A 19913-nucleotide genomic window follows, 5' to 3' on the forward strand; every position below is an offset into this window, starting at 1 on the left:
ATGGAAAAGCATCATAAAAGCAGACAGTGGCGCGTGCTGGGGAGGACGGGGAGAAGCTGGGAGAACAGGCAGCTCCTTACAAAGCTCAACCTTAAATTACCACGTGACCCCGGCACGTCCTCTTATGGGTGTACACCCGAGAGAAACAAAAATGCATTTCCACACACAAGCTTGTACACGAATGTTCACAGCGGCACTGTGTGTAACAGCCCCAAACGGAAGCAATTCAAATATTCTGTCAATGGATGAACGGATAAACAACACGGTCTATCCACACACTAGACCGTATGATTCATCAGTAACAAATGGAGCGTCAGCAAGTGGTCCAATGTGAGCGAACCGTGAAAACCTCACGCTCAGCGAAAGATGCCAGACGCCAGAGACCACTCGCCGTGGAGCCCATCTCCCTGCAACACTGCAGGTAGGGGAGTCTAGAGACAACACAGACAGCGGCTGCCGACGGCTGGGACTGGGAGGGGATGGCTATGGGGCACGTTTCCTTCCAGGGTGATAAAGGCATTCATTCCAAGATAGACTGTGGTGATGGCTGCACGCTCTGTAGATGACATCTCAATCAAGCTGCTTCATGAGAAAGGCCCAGCCACTGACCACGGGGTGAATGTCCTGCCTTCCACAGTCCCTGGCCAAGAAGAAGGTAAGACTGACAGGTAAGACTACCTAAGGTCCCAGGCACACCCTGGGGCGGGGAGGAAACTGGGGACAAGGACAGAGTGTGCAAAGACACGCTGGGCTCTGGGAGGTCAGCAGAGTCTGGATCCCAAATTTGAGGCAGCCAGGAACTGCCTGCCAGTCCCAGCTCATATGGCCTGAGCTTGGCCAACCGCGGCGGGTCCCACTCGCAGATGGCCAGCCGCCTCCATGCCCTGGGGCAGGGATGTCCTGTTCCTGCTCTTTAGAGCGACAGGGAGGCCCTCCCTAACAGACTCCTCAGTCATTTAGGTTGGGGGCAAAAGGGGCTGGCCGCAGGCAGCTTCGTGTAGGTGGAGCAGGGCTTGGTGGGGGAGCGGGGCTAGGTGGGCTTGCCCGGGGTCGAGGTGGTGGTCACCGTCTAGTCCCCACCCAGGACAGACACTCGGGGTCCCGGGGAGGGCTCTGCCTCCTGCCTGGCAGGAAAGCGTCCTGCCCACCCGGTGCCATGGCCTGGGGAGTGCTTGGCTCTCAGGCCAGCTGCCCGCAGAAGAAGCTGGGACTGCGGCAGGGAACCAGCCTGGTTGCTTCCGAGTGGGGCTGACAAACCCCCCGCCTCTTCACAAAGGCTCCAAAAACGGAATGTCGTGGGGAACTGGACGCAGATCCACAGGGCCATAGAGAGCATTTCCGGCTTAGTCAAAGGAGTAACTTTCTAACAGTTTAAACGCACGCGATGGGATGTGCAGGCTTGGGAGGCAGTGGACCAGGTAAAACCATTGGCCAGAAGATATAGAAGGGCTCTAGGCCGCCCAGGCCCTTCAGTTAGAACATCCCCCACCCCTCCCCCGGCTCCCAGGGCAATGTCAGAGACCATCTGGATGGAGGATGGGGCTGGTCCTGGCTTCTCACAGCTTGGGAGGTAGGGCAGCTGGGCACCAGGTCAGCAAGCCACAGGTCCACCCACAGCCAGGGCCCAGGCTCCCCGCCTCCCCCCATAACCACCTAGGCATGGAGCACAGACCCTGCCTGGCCATCGGCCCCCATTCCCTGCTGGAAGACGTGCCCAGGCGGAGCAGGACCCCCGCATTACTGCTGCGCATCCAGCACCTGCAGCGGGGCCCAGCACGGCGGGCATTCCACAGGGGCGAGGGCCACACGAGTGAGCCACACCCCACCCTTTCCTCAACCATCCCCCATGAGGACGACATCAGAGTCATCATCCCCCAAGCCCAGGTCTGACACTCTCTTTCCCCAACTTTGGCCTGGAGCCCGAGGCCTACCCCTCTGCTCTCCCTGCACGCTGGGTGCCCTGGAGCCGGTGAGCATGAGCACGTGAGATCCTGAGGCCAGAAACAGCTCCCCAACCCAGCCAGACAAACTCTAATTCACCCATGAGCCCCAGCTACAGGCCACCTCCTCCAGGCAGCCTTCCTTGACTGCAGTGCACCCCGGGGTATCTGGGAGACGCCTCTGCACAGTCTTTGAATCGGGCTGTACAAGTATCTGTCCTAGCGGCAGCAGAGCCGCGTCATAAACAGTAAAACAAGCTGGGTGCGGTGGCTCACACCTGTAATCCCAGCACTTTGGGAGGCCAAGGCAGATGGATCACCTGAGCTCAGGAGTTCGAGACCAGCCTGGCCAACATGGCAAAACCCCGTCTCTACTAAAAATACAAAAAAAGCCAGGCATGGTGGTGGGGGCCTGTAATCCCAGCTACTCGGGAGGCTGAGGCAGGAGAATCACTTGAGCCCGGGAGGCAGAGGTTGCAGTGAGCCAAGATCGCGCCACTGCACTCCAGCCTGGGCAACAGAATGAGACTCCATCTGACAACAAAACAAAACAGAACAATAAAACAGCAACAGCAGCTCAGGGCTCCTGCAGTTCAAGGTTTGAGCGGCCTGGGCATGCGGTTTCTCTGCCTACTTGGACCTGAGCAGCCTCCCTCTGCCCAACGTCACTGCACACTCCCTGCATGCCCCAGCCCTGACTCGGGTGAGTGGACCGTGCAGACGGCGAGAGGCCATGCAGGCCAAGCCAGGATAGAGCGAACCCTGGCGGGGCCAGGTGGTCCCCGTGCGTTTGCAGCCTGGATGTGATGCCCACATCTCTGGGCCAGGCACAGCTCTCCACTGCCGGCGGCTGGTGGGATTAGATGTGACCAAGGCTGCTCCCGGGCCGGCTCTACTCTGTGGGGGGCAGGTGCGGCTCTGGGGGTCCTGTTGGGCCTGAGCACGTCCCGATAACCTGGCTGCTGCCCACTGCCCAAGCGCCAGAGCACACGGCCACCAATGAGAGCTGTGCTTCCCTGGTCCTGGGTTAAAAATATCCCCGTAAGTGACAAGACTTTGAGAATTTCATCTCTCCAGTCACTCACATGGGGGGCGAGGACAGCTCTTGGCTCCGCGTCTCGCCCGGCTGCATCTGACGCCTCCCTGGGCTGAAGCTGCATCTCATGAAACAGACGAGAAGTTATTCACAGCCCGACAGCACAGGCACAGAAATTTGCTGTTTTATACCAAGTTGAGTGGCCTGTCATCTAGAAGCTTCTGTCCTGACCTCCTCAGCAAAGAGGAAGTCACGGAACCAGCTGCTGAGCCTCCTGACCTCAGCCTGGCCTCTCCTGGCAGCTGTGGGCCCCAGGATGAAAGCGGGCACCACGTCACTCACGAGACAGAAGCTGTCGTTCTCAGAGCCTCCCAGGTGAGTGGCCGGGCGCCTGCCAGAAGCTGGACGAGCTCACAGTGGCTGAGGCTGGTGGGCACCCAAGGGGCCCGTCTGGCCTTCCCGGACCACCAAGGAAGGTGGGCGCTGCTTCCCTCGCGGGGCAGATGGTCTCGGCCGTCACTCTGCTGTCCCCGTCCTGGCTGTGAGCTGAGCCTCAGTGTCCCCACCTGTGAAATGGGGAGACCCCCAATCCTTCTGGGCGGGTGCCTCACCTCTGCCCTCGCATGAGTCTCCCCTTCCTGAGCTGGGATTCCATCTCTGCTGGGAATCGGGTGCTCCCTGGCTGAGAACCCGGTAGCCAGACACAATCACGCCGTCACCACCCCAGCCCTCAACCAGACCCTGCCTGCTCGCCGCGCTCGGCCGCCATCTTCTTGTGGACGCCACTTACCCTCCGGCGTCGCCATCGGCTGCAAATTGCCTTGTTTTTCATCTTTGGCAGGGCTGAAAATGTGATCATGAAAGGGAATTTTCTTTTTTCTTTCTTAATTAGTACTTGGTAATATCACCAAGCTGTGAGTTTATGGCTTTGTAGATCTTGTGTGTTTGACACTAATTACTCACAAAGGCTTTTAAAGCTGCATTTCAACTCTGCAACTACCATGCCGGTAATTAAGCTAGAGGAAGCGGCAACAGATCTCACTTTTCACAGACACCCTTCCCACCTGTGCTCCCGCTCCGTGTGGCCGCAGCCCCCGTGGCCCTGTGGAAACCCAGCAGCTCCCTGCGGCTCCGGCCCTGGAGGCCTGAGGTGGCCTTGCCTCCAGGAGCCCGGCCTCAGCCGTCACAGCCGGGCTTGGCCCTGCACTTAGGATCCAAAGGGCAACTCTTGGCAGCTGGAAAGTTTCTCCCAGTCCACAGGCCGCCAGAAGCCCTTCCGGCGCATGCCTGCCTGAGCTGCCACAATGCCGCGTGCTCACTGGCCCCCCAGGCCTGTCCCAGGCGAGCTGAGTAACTGCAGCCACCCGAGCCCCGGCGAGGGACAGACAGCTATGCTTCTTCAGGTCCCCGAGGGAGGCCTTCGTCCTTCGTCCATCGCTGGGCCCATCATTTACTGAGTAGCTACTGCCTGCAGCTGCAGAGGCCTCCACCTCCCACTCCTCACCTGGGCCCCTGCAAGGCAGCCGAGGCCCAGGGCACTGTCAGGCTGTGTCCTGGAGGGGAGGGTGGGCAGGGCCTCTGAGTGCTGCACAGCTGCGTCCCCACACGTCAGCCCCTCGCCCAGCTGGCCCTCCCTGTGGCTCAGCACACGGGCTGCCTTGGGGCTGGTTCCCGGATGGGGAGGGTGCACTGCCTGGAGCTCAGGGGCTGGCTGGGGTGAGTCCGAGGCCGGGCTCCAGCACAGCCTTCGAGTGAAGCCCACAGTGGGGCTGCTGGTACTGAAATGGCATCCTGGCTTCCCAGTAGCACATTCCTTGAGTGTGTCTGTCAGTCCCTCTGGGGACCATCTGGAGGACGGGGGCTAGAGAGCAGCCCTGGTCATTCTCCACCAAGACCACACATGAGGCCCCGATGGCACAGTGCCGGGATCCTGTGTAATTAGGGTCTGGGTGCCCTCGTTGCCCTACTCCTCTGAAAGCGAGCCAGGTTCACCTTGAACCCTGCAGAATGATGCTCTTTCTGGCATCTTTCTCTGTCTTCCTGGGCCTTACAGGTTCTTCGGCAGTAAATCAACTAAACGGTAACACTCTTCCCTCCATCTTCCACATTCAGGCAAAGCTGGCCCCGGGGAGCTCCTGCGCAGACGTCCCTCACGGCCAGGGAGGCCGCAATGAAGGCTGAACCTGGGGAAGGGGCCCAGGTGCGGTGTAGACCTCCTCTGTCATCCAGCCCCTCCTGAGGGGGCTTGATGGGCGTCCACGAGTGGGCAGCTTTTCCGCGCTTCCCGGTGTCTGACTGTGCTGAGGGCTTCCTGAAGTGCAATTGGTCAGTCACGGTTTAGTGTTCTTTACTGCAATGCTATTTTAAGACGCAATTAAAACGTCTCATTGCCAAAGTGCGTGCTTCCTCCTGGGGGCCTCCTTCCTAACACGAAGGAGTCAGAAACCAAGGCCGGGAGGAGACCTGAGCTTAAGACTCACTTCTGGAGTGGCACACTTTGTCCCAGCTCCATCTTCCTGGAGCACCCAGGAGAGCCCGCTGCAGGAAGAAGCCCCACGGCAGGCCACGTGGAGGCGAAGTCACCTCCTACCCAGACAGCGTGGGCAATGCTGAAACGAGCGTCAGCTCCGACTGATTTTAGTGAGGTTCAAACCTCCCCTCGGCTGTCAGCCTCTGAATCTCTTCCACTTCAGCCACGGCCACTCCATGGCTAGGGGCGGGGAGGGGACACTCAGAAGTCTGGTTTCCTCTGAGGGGCCTGAGCACACACTCAGGATGTGAGTGGGGCCGGGAAGGGCGGCAAGTGGAGCCTACGCAGGAACACTTGTGCAAGGCTGCACGGTTTCACTACCACCAGAAGGCAACTAAAAATCCCCACAACTCCAGGTGTGTCCTGGCTGGTGTCACGGAGCCTCACACACGGCTGAACTGCTTAACTCACATCCAGCCACAGAGCGGCCTGCCAGGGGCTCCCCGGGGACCTGACGAGGGTCAACGCTTTCCCACGACCCTCTGCCATCCCCGGTGTGCCCTTGGGGAGAAGTGTGGTGGTCCCACAGGCCCCCCTGCCAAAATCTCATGCTTGAGGAAGCACTCCCAGTGGACAGGGAGCCCCAGCTGCTGCTGCTGGACAGGTAGGGGCCCAGGGGCACAAGGGGCCACCTCAAGGCTGGGGGGAGACCTGGGGAAAGACCTTGGTTGGGTGCTCCACTGCAGACCCTGAGACACGAGGTGTGGGACATAGACAGCATTCGAGGCCCCACCCTGCTGAAGGAGCTTGACACGGAGCCCTGCAGGGGGCAGAGGCGGCCCAGGGAGAGGGGCAGGAGGCAGGGGCAGGCAGGGGACGCAGCTTGGGACGGGCCTACAGCTGGCCCAGGAAGGTGCTCCCCGAGGCTGCCACGTGCCCAGCACCTCCCCTTGGTGACCATCCCCCCAAAGTCAGGGGGAGTCCAGGGCCCAGCACTCCTTTCTCCAGGCTGCCCCCAGGACATCCTGCTGTGGCTTGGCACAGGCCGGGCACTGACAGAGGGGACCCGTCTGGTTGCATCCGGTCCTTCGATGCTCCTGCAGGGGGTGGAGGGGCGCGTGGGTGCAGTCAGCAGGGCTGTGGCCATACCGTGCAAGCCACTCCAGTGCCTGAGTGTGTGTCCTCCTCTGCGAGTGGGACAGGAAAGCCTGCCTCGCACAGCTGCTGCCAGGACGGAGACAGTGTGCTGCTGGTCAGTGAGTGGGCACAGCCAGGGTCACTGTCCCGCCATCAGAAGCAGGACAGGGGTGCAGGGAGGAGGGGCCTGAGCCCGAGGCTCCTGGACTCACAGTGGGCACAGGGTCTGTGCAGCCAAGGCCCCACCTGGCGGGCACGGGAGGCAGGCCCTGACTGCAGCGGGGAGAGCAGAGCGAAGGGGTCTCCTCTTCCCTCCTAGCAATGCTGTGTGGCTGATAAGCTGACCAGCTACTTAACACCTGGCACAGCCTGCTGGGCTCAGGGTTGGGAGACGCATGATTCCCATCTTGTCTGTAGCTTTCCTGACGCTGACGCAGGGCCCAGCGCTCCGGAGGGAGACTTGATCACACACAGGCAGTGCACAGAATGTCAATGTGGGAGAGGCCGGCGGCTCTGACCTTGGTGTGTTACAGCCCTCACCACCTCCCTCCGCTGCCCTGCATGGGGACTCAAACCACAAACAGCAGCTCGGAAACAAGCAGACACGCGTCGGGCTCTGGTTCACGGGGAAGAGCGCTGTTTAGGAGATGGACGTGCTCCATGCAGACACGCGTCGGGTTCCAGCTCATGGGGAGGAGCGCGCTGTTTAGGAGATGGACACGCTCCACACCACCTCTGGCGTCCTCTCTGCCCTCAGGCTCTTGGGCATTCAGAGCCAGGAGCTGCTTCTGGGGAGGCAGAGATCCCTCCAAGCCCTAGGAAAGGCCTCCTGCTGCCTCGGGGGCAAAGCTGTGTCAGGCTCTTCTCTCCACGCTCCCCAAGGGAGGGGAGGTGCTCAGGAACAGACCAGGAGACTCGGTGCCAGGATGGTGCCCATGACCAGGGAGATGTGCACATGCGTTCAGCGTCACTGGGGAAGGGGCAGCCACACAGGCAGTCTCAGGCTGTAGCTGAAACCCCAGGCGTTTCCCTAAAGCACCAGCGTCCAGAACTGAAGAAGGGACCAGCCCCATCCTGCCACAGACCACAGTGGGGAACCTTCCAGGGCCAGTCTCCCCCTGCTGTCCTTCCCGCAGGGCCAGGGGCTGGTCAGCAGCACAGGCCGCCCCCGGCGCTGCAGTCCTGGACATCCATGGCTGACAGCTCCTGGGCCTGGAACACTGCCCTTTCCTCCAGCTCTGCAAAGACACTCGAGGTTCCAGCCAGGACAGGGGATATAAAGGGGGTCAGCCCTCACGGACAGTGTTTCCATAGAGGGTTCAGGAGGTTTATAAACACCAGCAGGATGGATGACACCACAGCCACCACAGGAGCCAGCACCCAAGAGACCCCGTGAGATGCCAAGGGTCACTCGTGCCCGAGATGCCCTCCGGAACCGGAGACTACAGATACCAGGGGATGCTTGGGCCGAGTGTGTCCAGCCACGAAGGTTACTGCCCGGCCCTGGGAGGTCACTGGGACCAGGAGCTGCCCCCACAAGGAATGGGCGGAAGGAAAGGGTGACCGAGTGCCCGGCCCCGTGCCCGTGGCTCAGGAAGACATGCTGTGTTTGCATTTGTGTTGTTCCCGGAGCGAGAGGATGAGAAGCCTGAGGCCGGCCCGTCCCTGCTCCAGACGCCCCCCCACCGCTGCCCCTCATAGGAGCCAAGGAGGAGGAAGTGCTTCATTCTTTGCAAAGAATACTCTGCCTGATGCAATTTGCGTGTGCAAGATGTGTGAAGTGCCTTTTCCATTTCATCAGCACCCGCAGCCTGTATGAAGCTGCTGTTTGCTCTCTGCCAGCTCGTGGGGCTTGAATGGTATCACGGGAGGTTCTTCATCTTGCGGTGGGAGGGTCGCGTCCTGCTGATGGCTCCGCGTTTTCATTGACCACATTCATTACAAAGAGACATTTCAAAACATGTTCTGCAGCTGATTTGCTCCTTGGCCCCAAGAATGGAATACAGATTATCTCCTCACATCCAGCAGGTATCTTTCTGTGATTTCATTTTGGAAATGATGTTTTAAAGGCCTCTGACCTTCCCGTCTGTCCTGGGAACAGGGAGTTCGTTTGAAGGCCACGCATCTTTTCCAACTGACGTTTGTCCTTTTCCGTTTAGGAAGCACTGGTTTTCTTTCAGGACACAACCGAACGTGCCAGGACTGCAGGAGCCGCTGGATTACAGAGCAGCAAACCAGGCATGGCAGGCGGTGCTCGCGGAGGTACCACGGGGCGGACCAGGGTGTGCAGCGTTACATGACTTGGGAAGATGTGGGGGGCCTGATGTATCTACCAGGAGACAGTGGAGACCTCTACCCTTTAGCTGTCCTCTGTCCCACACAACCCAGCCCCCACTGGGCGGCCACTGCAGGGGAAGCTCAGCTGGAAGGTTCCATGGGAGAGACCAGACCAGTCCTGGCACTGTCCAGCAGCTGCCTTCGGCCCATGTTCTGAAACCGGGATGCACACAGCATGGAGATCTCAGCCCTGGGCAGGCCTCGCCCCCTCCAGCAGCTGCTCTCGGCCCATCTCCCAAAGCCTGGATGCATACAGTGGGGAGACCTCAGCTCTGGGCAGGCCTGGGTTCCCATCGCTTCGGCGTCCCTGGGCCCAGGACACGGAACGCACTTGCTACGTGCTGTGTACAAGAATGAACGAATCGGCCTGCCTAGCACCGCTTGGCCGGCTCCAGGCCTCCACTTGCTGTGTCAAGTGAGGCTCCCACGTGCTGAGGGGACAGAGGGTCCCTGTGACCTGCGATGCTCCCACTCTCACCCACGCAGCTGCTCACCTACACAGCCGGCTTCTCCAGGGCTAACAGGCCACCCAGATGCAAGCCAGTCTCAGCCCCTGACCACACTGGTTTTCAAATGAACTGTGGGCTCTCATGACGGAGAAGCGGCTGGGAGTCCCAGTGTGGGATGTGGTGGGACGGGGCTGGGGTCTGTACAGAGACGATGATGGAGGAGCTCCTGGGGGCACACAGACCTAGTGTCGCTCTCAGGGCTGGGTCTGCAGGCCACTCCCCCTCCCTCAACAACACTCACGCCTGCTGCAGCCCCAGGAAGGGTCAGGACTCACAGATGCCAACAAGCAAGCAGCCCATGCCGGAAGCATCACCACCACCGGCCCCAGCAAAGGCTTCCTGGTGTGTGCGGCTGACCATCGGCCACTCGGGTAGACAGAAGTGTGGGTGGGCTGTGTGCATGCCAGGGCAGACGGACAGCCCGGGGTCTCAGGCCAATGGAAACAGGAAGTTTCCGGCTCCATTTGAATACTGGTGGAAATGCCGGGCCCTCGCGCTGAATAGGACGCTCCATCCAAGCTTGCCGCCTCCTCGGAGGCTGGGGCCGGTCACCAGGCCCGGCTGTGCTTTCACAGCTGCTTTTCTTATGGGAGAGCAAGATCTCCTGGGATTCAAGACCCTACCAGGAGTAGAAGACGAGGGTCATGGGAAGGCTGTGTGAGCACTCAAGGGGCACCACGGACCCCGAGCACCAGCGATTTGCGCTCCTGGTTCCGAGAGCCCAGGGCTGAATCCTGGCAGATGGGGAAGGTAAGCTCTGTCTGACCTGCTCTGGAAAACAACTGGTCCAGAGAAGGATGAAGATGTCACTTAATTCTGAGTTGCTGAGGATAAGCCAGGGGCCCTGGAGGTGACTCTGCTGCCCATAGCATCCTAGGGGATGCCACATCCCCACAGGGGCAGCCCGGGTCCCCCATAGGATTGTGTGCCCCCCACCACCAAGGTCCTTGCCCACTGGTCTGTGCCTCAATAGGACAGCCTCCTTCTCACACTATTTTGAAATATAAAAATAACACTCATCACCCATCACCCGGTCACTCAGAATCACACCAGCAGGGGCACAGAGGCAACGGCATGTAGTTCTCCAGCCTGTTTGTGAGCACGGGTGCACATGTACACACACACACACAAATGCACATGCACACACACATATGCACACACAGACATGCACACACATGCACACACACGTACACACATGCACACACGCGTACGCACATGCGGGGTCAGGGAGCTGATGCTGTGCAAGGCTGTCGAGGGCTTCTTCACTCAGCGGCACTTGGGAAGCGCTGCTCTGTGGGAGGCCCCTCATCCATGTCCTCGTTATTGGCAGCACAAGTCTCCAAGTGAGGAGGGGCCATGTTTACCAGCCGTCCTTTCAGCCCACGTCTCCTACGGTTCCTTATTTTCACAGGTACTGTTTTGCAGACGCAGAGCCCCCAAGCAGCCCACACGTCTTATCCGGGTGAAGCTTTGCTTTATGAAGTGCTGCCTGGACCCCTGATGGTCGGCCCTCCCCGCGGAGACAGTGGCAGGCAGGCGGGGGCGCTCAGGGCTGTCTGCGGGGGGCAGCCAGGACCTCACTGAGGTGGCCGACTGGGTCCACGCCCTCCTCAGCCTGCACTGCTGGACAGGCCCCAAGAAGTCGTGCTTGGCGTGACCCAAGAACAGGAAGCGGCAGCGTCCTGGCGTCCTAGGTGAGACTTCAAGACGGCTCCCTGCTCCCACCTGGGCTAAAGGTGGAACCCCAGGTGTAAAGAGCCCCCTGGGGTACAGGGGAGGCTGGATCAGCAGACGCCGGCTCTGGGAGGGCCCTGAGGGGCTGTGGAGGGAAGGTGACCCCGCAGTGGCAGCGGAAGCAGGACGGCGCGGCGCCCGACACCTGAGGCCACTCTCCCTGGACAGGGGGCTGGCGGCACTGAGAGGCGGCCATAAAAACCGGAGTTTATTTAATAAAACAAGAGCCCACACGGCAGCAGTTGCCTCCGAGATGAATGACAGGCGCCGGAAGGGCGGCCACCTTCCTCCAAGGAAGAAACAGCCCCGCTTTGATTAGGAAAATATTGGTTAATTTTCCAGTGGAGTGACTGACCTCAAGGGGAAAAATCTCATTTCCGGAACAGCTCTGCGAGGCGCTTGTTCTCACCACTCTCGTTCGCCTTAATCTGAGTGGTTGTGGATGCGCGGCGGCCGGGGCAGCGGCTTCCCCTGGGCCTGGTGTTCGGTCATGAACCCCTGGGCAGGCCTCCCCTTCTGGGGCAACAGGACGGAACTGACAGGCGCCCAGTCAGGTCCCGCGGGCCCCTCTGGACCCACGCCTCCAGGCAGCTCCCATCGCCAGACATCCTTTCCCACAAAGAGTTCTATCTTACGAGGCGCCCACCCTGCCTCCTGGGAACTCACCCCCTGCCACCTCTGGAGCCACCCAGCTGCCCGGGCCCAGCTCAGCCCCCTGGTACCATGAACAGAAGCTGCTGCTTTACACTGGCTGTGGGGCCCAGGCTTCCTCTAGTGGGTCCAGGTGGGGGTACCCCAAGTTCCTGCAGGGCTCCAGACGGTGGGTCAGGGCCTGGGCAGATGCTCTCACTGCCCCGAGCCTGTGCTCGACTCCGGGGAGCTGCACAGGTGACTCAGCAGAGCCGGCCTGGGCCGGAGAAGGCACGGGGCTGGGCCCAGGTCCGGGGACCCCCAAAGCCATGGTTGCCCAAGTTCGCAGAGGGGAACAGGCACCCCAGGGCACAGGGCTAGCCCTGTGATCAGGCACCGCACTATCCACCCCTGCATACTGGCCCTACCCAGCCACTGGTGACAGCAGTGATTGCGACAACAGCAAACACGTGTTCACCGCAGGCCAGACCCTGCACAGAGCAGCCTCAGAACTAGGAGCTCCGCCCCTCCTGGGATGGGGAGTGGGGAGGGCACACCGAAACCTGCCTGACCCCACGTGGGACCCCCCATAGGAAGCAGCTTCCGGGCATCAGAGAGCAGGAAGAGACACGAGAAGGGCCTGGCGTCGCGTCCGTGGGTCGAGGACCACAAACGTGTTGCCCTAAGCTTCTGTGACCCTGCGTCCACCATGGCAGCCCGGCTGGAGCCAACAAGGTGGCAGGGAGGGCAGGAAGTGAGCCCACAGGTCACAAGCGTCTGTGCCCGAATCTATAGGCACTCATGTGGCCCTCCCAGCCCAACTGCTGACTGATGGCGGCAACCCTGTGGGGTGACCCATGCCCAGACCAGAGCGGGCGGCAGGAGCCCGGCCTCGGCCGGCACAGGGTGGAAGGTGGGGGTGACCCACGCCCAGACCAGAACCGGCAGCAAGAGCTTGGCCTCGGCTGGCACAGGTGGGGGGCCGATGGCTGAGCCCATGGAGAAGGTGGGGGAGGGCGTCTGCACGTTCGTCCTGGAGATGGGACTCGAGGTCACGGGAAACCCCGACAGGGAGGCCATGCTGGGACAGCTCAGACCTTGAACGTGCCGTCCTCATGGATGAGAGGCGTCCCCAGCAGCGCCCAGGAAGCCCCTGATGAACTGTGCGTCACCCCAGTGACCAGCGCCAGAGGAATCTGCTCGCGGCCCCGGGACAGCACGGCTAGTCTGAAAACTCGAGGAATGCACAATTCCTGGAAAGTCACCAATCACCAACCAAAATGGTCCCAAGAAGAAGAAAACTAGAATGGAACAGTTAGTGAAGGCGTGGCGAGGAAGACGGCGGGAGGTCCACACAGGGGAAGGTGCTGGGGACACAGCCTTCAGTGCCGGCGACCTCTGTTTTCTCAGGAACAGGCACTTACAGTGTCGCGAAACCTGTTTTGCATCCCAGGCAGGCGCAGAAGGGCCTAACTGATCTGTGATGCCTGCCTGCCAAAGGCCAGGCCTCCTAGCTGCTGCCCGGGGAGCTAGAGTCGCCTGCCTGCCAACAGCTGGTTCGCCTGGCTGCTGCCCGGGAGCTGGAGTGGCAGAAACAATGGGCTGGGACCAACGGTGGGAAGAGCCCGGGGAGGCAGGGCCCGGCACGGGTGGGCGGACAGTGTCAGTGGCAACCAGAGGGGCTGGGAACCTTCACTGGTGCCCACGTTGGGGGCAGATATCACAAGATTGTTCTGGAATCTGTTGGCCTGGGGAGGGGCCCTCCTGAGGCCCGAGACCCAGGGCAGGACCCAGACTTGGGGCAGAGCGGGTCGGGGAGAAGCCCCAGGGAAGAAAGTGCTTCCTGTGGGGACACAGGTTGGGATGGACGTGACCCAGCACTGGGCAAGGATCCTGCTGACCTGGCGAGAGGCACCGTTTGGGCAGTTTCTCAGGGATGATGGCAGCTGGGTTCAGGCCCCTACACCTGCAGCGTAGCACTAGGCTGTGGAGCTCACTGGGTTTCCCGGACTGGGAGGACCTGGCTTGGGGCTGGTGTCTCTGCCACCCTTAGACTCAGAGCCCCAGGAGCTACCACTGCCCCTCCAAGGGTCCCCCTCAATGGACCTTGCACTGGGGGGAGTCCAGGCTCAGGATCCCCGAGGCTGAGATCGAGCAATGCCCCACTCCCTGGGCGGAGAGGCTGGGGCAGCCAGGCTTCCACCCCGGCCCGACCGCCGCCATCTGAGGGGTCCGGGTGACGTTGTGTGATTTAAAAGTTAATTAAACTGAGTGGTATGAAGTATAACAGCCCCAGGTGTTTATTTCCAAAGAGGCTTTGGAAGGAAAAGGGGAGAAATCTAATAAAAAGCTTTGCGAGATACTGCATTAGGAAGTAATCACACCGCTAAATCACCCGGTGTCGGCACAGGCCTTGTAATGACTCAGGACTTGCTGTTCCCCTGCCTCCTGAGCCCACCCAGCCAAGACGCCCTGCTGGGACCCTCAGGCTGCCCTCTAAGGCCAGGAGAGCCAACAAATGAGACTCTGAGAGCCGCACGTGCTGAGCCTGGAAAGGGGCGCCTCCGAGGATGGGCCGCTGTCCCTGGAGCCCATGTCTGCATCATTTATCCGGGCCTTCACGTGCTCCTCCAGCACGCACCAAGCACTGAGCACGGGGCAGCTCACAGCGCAGGGCGGCCGAGGCACCCGCAGGACTCAAGGCTCAGGGTCCTGTCCCAGTGTGGAGTGGGAGCCGATAACGACACTCACCAGGAGACTGGAGCCCGGGAGGGCCAGGGAGAGCCCCGAGGAAGTGCATCTGGGCTGAGACCCCAAGGATATACAGGAGCTGGGGGTGGGCGGGTGGGGGCCCTGATGCGGAAGGGACCACGGATGTCATCTCAGTCCACCACCACCTTCTAACAGCAGCGGCACTGCTGACTGTGGGAACTTGCCACCTCACAGGACTGCCCTCTGTGTTGGGACAGGCCTGGCGAGAAGGCCCCACGCGTGTGGAACTGACACCTGCCTCCCCTGTGGGTGGCACAGCAGCAGCAGGTAGCCCGGTCCCTCTGGAAAGAGCGGAGGTGGAGGGGCCTGGCAGGCAGGACGCACACGGCAGCCCTGCCTTCATTCAACAAACACACGCTCAGCCCGGTCAGGCATCAGACGACAGTGACAGACAGAAGCAGATGACAGCAGACGCTTAGCACCAGTGTCCTCCTGGGCACACAGGACCTTATGCCACGCTTCCTTGCCACTGCCATGCCTGACCCCGCTCCAGCCCCCACCCTGCCTGCCTGACCACAGCAGACTGATCACCAGCTCAGAAACACTGTCCCCGCCGCCCTACACACCCACACGCCTCCCTCTGCATGGGGGCCCCCTGCCTCTCCCAGGCTGAGCTCAGAAGGACACTGCCTCCTTCCTGTCCCACCCTTCCATCCCCACCCCGTGACAGGAGGCAGCTGGGACTCGCCTGCAAGGGGCCCTGCCTCTGCAGCCCCTCCCAACCTGCGATTTCACTCCGAGCAGCCTGGGTGGCCGAGCAGGGGAGGACCGGGCAGGCCCCACCTGGCCGTCTGACAGGTGGACTCGCCCTGTTATCAGAAAGTCCTGTCAGGAGCCAGCCAGAAAGGCCATCTTTTGGTCATTTATCAGGCTAATAAATGGCTTCTCCTGCTGCCGCCAGCTCCCGGCGCCATTCTCATGCTGTGCACTGGGAGCTTCACGATTAATATCACTCATTGTGAAGGGTAATTACCAGCTCGATCACAGGCGTCGGGTACATTTATCCACCCCATCCAGGCGTGGCGGAAGCCACATCACTCACGGGGCTGCCCAGTTTATGCCCCTGGGGCACCTCCATGCCCACCCCGGGCTCTTTACATTCTCTGAGTCCCAACACTGAGCACCCAGGACAGGCCACACCCACCATGGCCCCGGTGCTTCGGTGTTGGGTACCGAGCCCGCTGGGGCTGGGAGTGGCTGAGACTGCCCCGGCCCCAGCAGCGAGCGGACGTCCTGGGCCCCGGCAGCTCGTCCCTGACCCCCGCTGTGGGGGAACCTGCCCTGTGGAAGCCTGTCTTGGTCCACTGCAGACTAGGTGGCTCGTAAGCAGAGTTCACTTCTCACAGGCCTGGAGGCCACAAGGGCAGGGTAAGGCACAGGCAGACTTGGTGTTTGGTGATGAAGCTTTCTCACCGTCTGTCACACGGGGGAAGGGGTGGGGGGACTCTGGGGTCCCCTCTATAAGGATGTTAATCCCATTCACGAAGGCCTCACCCTACCACCTCAGCACCTCCCGAAGACCCCGCCTCCTCATGCCCCTCACGGTGGGGATTCGGTTTCCACGTGGGAACTGCGGGACACAAACCTCGGTCCCCAGCATCCTGCCCCTGTCCCCACAGAACCCACATCCTTCTCCACCCCAGCAGCCCCAACGGTCTCACCAACCATCAACTCCAAAGTCTCCTCTCAACCTCACTGGCGTCACATACGGGGGAGACAAAGGCAGGACAGGAGGGGACGGACGCTCCCATTTCAAAAGGGGGAAAGGCAAGAGGAAGGGTGCCAGGCCCCAGGCAGCCCAAATCCCGAGGGGCAAGTCCCGTGAGGCCCAGAGGCCTGAGAGCTGCCGCTGTGGCTCCATGCTCCGCCTCTCGGGTCCACTGGGGAGGCCCCGCGCCCACCGCTGGCAGAGCTCCTGGCCTGTGGGAGGCACGTGGGCTGCGGTCCCCTCTGAAGAAGGCGTTGGCTGGGAGTTTTCCGAACCACCTTCAGGGTCACCCTTCCTCTGCGGTGAAGAGCCGCGCGTGTTTGCCGGCCAACAGCTCTGTGGTCCTGTCATGTCAAGTCCAAGTCGACAGCCCCCCTCATCCTTCCCGTCTCCCTCCTCTTTGGTTCCAGCTGGCGGTGTCTCTGCCGACGGGGCCCGAGGTCACACCCACACGAGCCTCCCTATCAAACGGTTGTGGGCCACACCCTAGGGTTCTTTCCCTAGGGTTGCTCTCGTTTTCTCCAGCAGCGATGACAGCGACAAGCTGAGCATTCCCCAGGTGCTTAAGTTCCGCTTCCTTCTGCCTGATGCCATCCTAGGCCGCCCCTCTGTGCCCGCATCTGACTATAACAGCGGGAGGAAAGGCCGCACCTCAACGCCTGGCCTGGAAAGAGCTGCGGCCAAATCTCCAGTCTCATCCCTCACACGCTCACTTTCCGGAAAACACGGCCCGAGCCCAGCCCAGCCCAGCTCCACCTGAGGCGGGTCTCCCCTCACCGCCACACACACCCACGGCCTCCTCAGAGCGGCCTTGTCCGTGCCCCCTCCTAAGATTCTGGGAGCATTCCTTGTGCAGGAAGATGGGGGCTCCCTCCACAGCGCTCCTCCCTTCCTCCTGAGCCCTCACCAGCATCACCTTTCATGGCCTGTTCACGGCAACGCCTGCTTTTCAGAGGCTCCACCCCAACCCTTCCAGCCCCTCCCACTCCCCAGCTCCAGAGAGGCTTTCGGGGTCTGTTACAGCTGCACCCCACTCTTGGTACCAATGCTCTCTTTGCGTCCAGCTGCTGGAACCCCACAGACAGGGTGGCTTATGAGCAGCAGACATTGGCTGCTCAGGTTCTGGAGTGGAAGTCGGAACTCAAGGCGCCGGCAGACGTGCTGTCTGCTGAGGGCACTTCCTCGCGGTGCGCTCACGTGGGGCGCGGTGAGGGAGCTCTCGGCTTCTTCATAAAGTGCTAATCCCAGTCCAAGGGCTGCACTTCCTAATCCCTCATCTTGGGCGTTAGAATTTCAACGTATGGATTTTGGAGGGACACAGACCTTCAGCCTGTGGCAAGGCCCCGCGCCCTCCTGCTTCTGACGCCTCTCCACACGTGCCTCTGAACAGGGACACGGCTGGACCGGGGAGGTGCGTGCCTGTGGAGCCGGCAGGCCAGGGGTTACGGGGCCAGCAGGTCAGGTTGGGCGCAGAGAGAAATGAAGGGAAGGAACATCTCGCTTCCCTTCTGGCTGAAGGCCACGCTCTGGGCTCAGCCTGTCCCAGGTGCTCGGGGAAGAACCCGCCAGTCCCCACAGGCCAGCCTCTGCGGGGGCGCCCTGCCTCCAGCGGACCCTGCCGGGGTTGGGGGATGGGAAGGGGGAACCAGCGCGCGGAGCACCGCCCACCCCACAGCCCCCGCCGGCCAGCTGTCGGCTAATCTGCTGGCTACGAGCAGGTAATTTCTCATTGGGGCCTGCTCGCTCCCTGCTTATCACCCGAGGCCTGTATCCGCTGAGTGCTGTGTGAGCAGAGATAAGATTCATTAATAAAGAAAAGTTCAGGAGGAGCTGCTCGCGGCTCCTCCACAAACCCGGACGGGAAGATGGCACAGCCCCGCCACGCTCCAGACAAGTCCCTGCTTCCTGCCAGCGGCAGGGCCCACGCGCACCCCGCGTGCCTCCACGTTCCACGCGTAACCCAACCCTGGAACGTGGTCTCGGACCACAACGGCTGGAGGGACTCCCGCGGGCCTCTCCCAGGCTCTGTCACCCTCGGGGAGGGAGAGGGAGCCTGGACCTCGCTGCCTGTGTGTCCCCAGGGAGGCCTTCAGACCGAGCTGACCATGAGTGGCCACGCAGCAGCTCATCCTGTTTCCTGGACCCCCCAAGGAAACCCTGACTGTGCCGGACCCTGCTGGTCACACCTCCTGCCAACTCCCCAGCAGCACTCGGGTGAGGAAGAGGAGCTGCGGGGGGCAGATTGGTGGGGCAGGAAGGACAGTGTCAGGGTCTCCCCCTTGGTGCCCGAGGCTCTGGGAACCTCCAGGACTCCTCACCAACAGCAGCCAGAGCCACGGTTTCTTAGGCAACAGCCGTGAGCACGGACCATACTGGCACCTTCCCGAGGATTTCATCAGCAGCTCCACCAGGAGGCACGGCTGTCCCACGTCTCAGGCGAGGGTGGGTGCAATGACTTTCCACAACCTCCGACTCAGTGCTCAGGGCCCCTGAAACCCGCCTTTGCTGTTCTCGGGGGGCGGCACAGGGTAGGGCCGCCTGCCGGTGTCCTGGTCATGCCCCGGGAGGCAGCTGGCCACAGCCTGGTCCCTTGCTGGCCCCATGACCCACAGTCAGGCCTCTGCTGTCACATAGGCACTCCTCACAGTCCCCCACCCCACGTGTGCAGCTGAGTTTTCAGACAGAGGAACAGGACGGTCCCCTTGCTGCCATCTTTTGAGTTTCTGCCCTGCTGTGGCTGGGATGAACGGGGCTCAGGTGAGGGGGCTGGGCCCGAGGATGAGCCCCTGGACCAGGGCTGCCTGGGAAAGGACAAGGAAGGGCTGGGCCAGCTGGACAGGAGGAAGAGGGGCCTTGGAGCAAAAAAGAGGACACAGGAGTGTGGGCAAGGCCAGGGCTCACCAGGGGCCGGGGGACGTCCTGGTCCTGCTACATCTGAGGCCTGCCCGGCTGGGCCAGCACGACGCCCCCTCTGAGGCTCTGATGTCCCAGCCAGTCCTTGTCTTTCTCATCCACTCAGTCCAGGAAGGCAGGTGGTGCCTGGGGACCTCCAGGCTGGGGGCCCAGGGAGGCTCTTGTCCACCACGGCCCTGCAGAACCTGCAAAGGCAGCCCTTCCTCCCGTCCCCAGGGCCGAGTCCCTTGGCTGTGGCCCACGCTGGCAACTGCTGCCCACAGAGCCCGAACTTTCCTCCCTGCCTGTATTAATTATGACGGAGTAAACAACAGAGTACTGAAAAACGCACGTTTCCACGTGACTGCTTTTTTTAATTGGTAGGTCTAACATTTGAAAGCTGCTTTAATTTCTTAGGCTTGCTTTTCCTCAGCACGGGCTCAGGCTGAGAGCAGGGAACTCATCACTGGCGCACCCATCGGCGGCAGTGTTGGGAGTCTTGGAGCAAAGGCAGAGTCCCCTGCTCGCCACAACCAGGAGATAGCGGTGCTGGGATCTGTGTGGGCACATGGGCTGGCCAGTTGCACCCCAAGGCCGGACCCCAACTCCGTTCCTGGCCCACTCTGGGCATGACAGGGGATGAATGGCTTTTGTTTTTGCCTTGGCTCAGCCTCCAACTGGCTTGGAGATCTCTGAAATCCTTGGTTTCTGAGGCCTCCCTCCCACCCAGGGGCTCTGCGTGTGAGAG

General features: G+C 61.3%; 2 protein-coding genes across 21 annotated transcripts in view; one reads left to right on the forward strand and one right to left on the reverse strand.

The window, feature by feature from the left end:
• The window catches only part of MAD1L1 (mitotic arrest deficient 1 like 1), a 420579-nt gene that overhangs the window by 22251 nt on the left and 378415 nt on the right, over positions 1-19913 (reverse strand). For 5 of the 20 annotated variants that reach the window (XM_063708341.1, XM_063708342.1, XM_063708340.1 and 2 more), the window contains one exon: positions 3300-3542. The exons of the other annotated variants lie outside the window; for them this stretch is intronic. In XM_063708341.1, the coding sequence (XP_063564411.1) occupies positions 3315-3542 (228 nt within the window). In that variant the 3' untranslated portion in view covers positions 3300-3314. Of the gene's footprint in view, positions 1-3299; positions 3543-19913 lie in introns of those variants that run through there. 20 annotated transcript variants of the gene reach the window in all.
• LOC109027774 (uncharacterized) lies at positions 477-9456 on the forward strand. The gene is made up of 2 exons (XM_019031146.3): positions 477-668; positions 8743-9456. Exons 1-2 carry the CDS (start codon positions 544-546, stop codon positions 9275-9277), a joined length of 660 nt encoding a protein of 219 aa, XP_018886691.1. The 5' UTR covers positions 477-543; the 3' UTR covers positions 9278-9456.

This window comes from Gorilla gorilla, chromosome 6 (assembly GCF_029281585.2).
Source record: "Gorilla gorilla gorilla isolate KB3781 chromosome 6, NHGRI_mGorGor1-v2.1_pri, whole genome shotgun sequence".
NCBI lineage: Eukaryota > Metazoa > Chordata > Mammalia > Primates > Hominidae > Gorilla > Gorilla gorilla.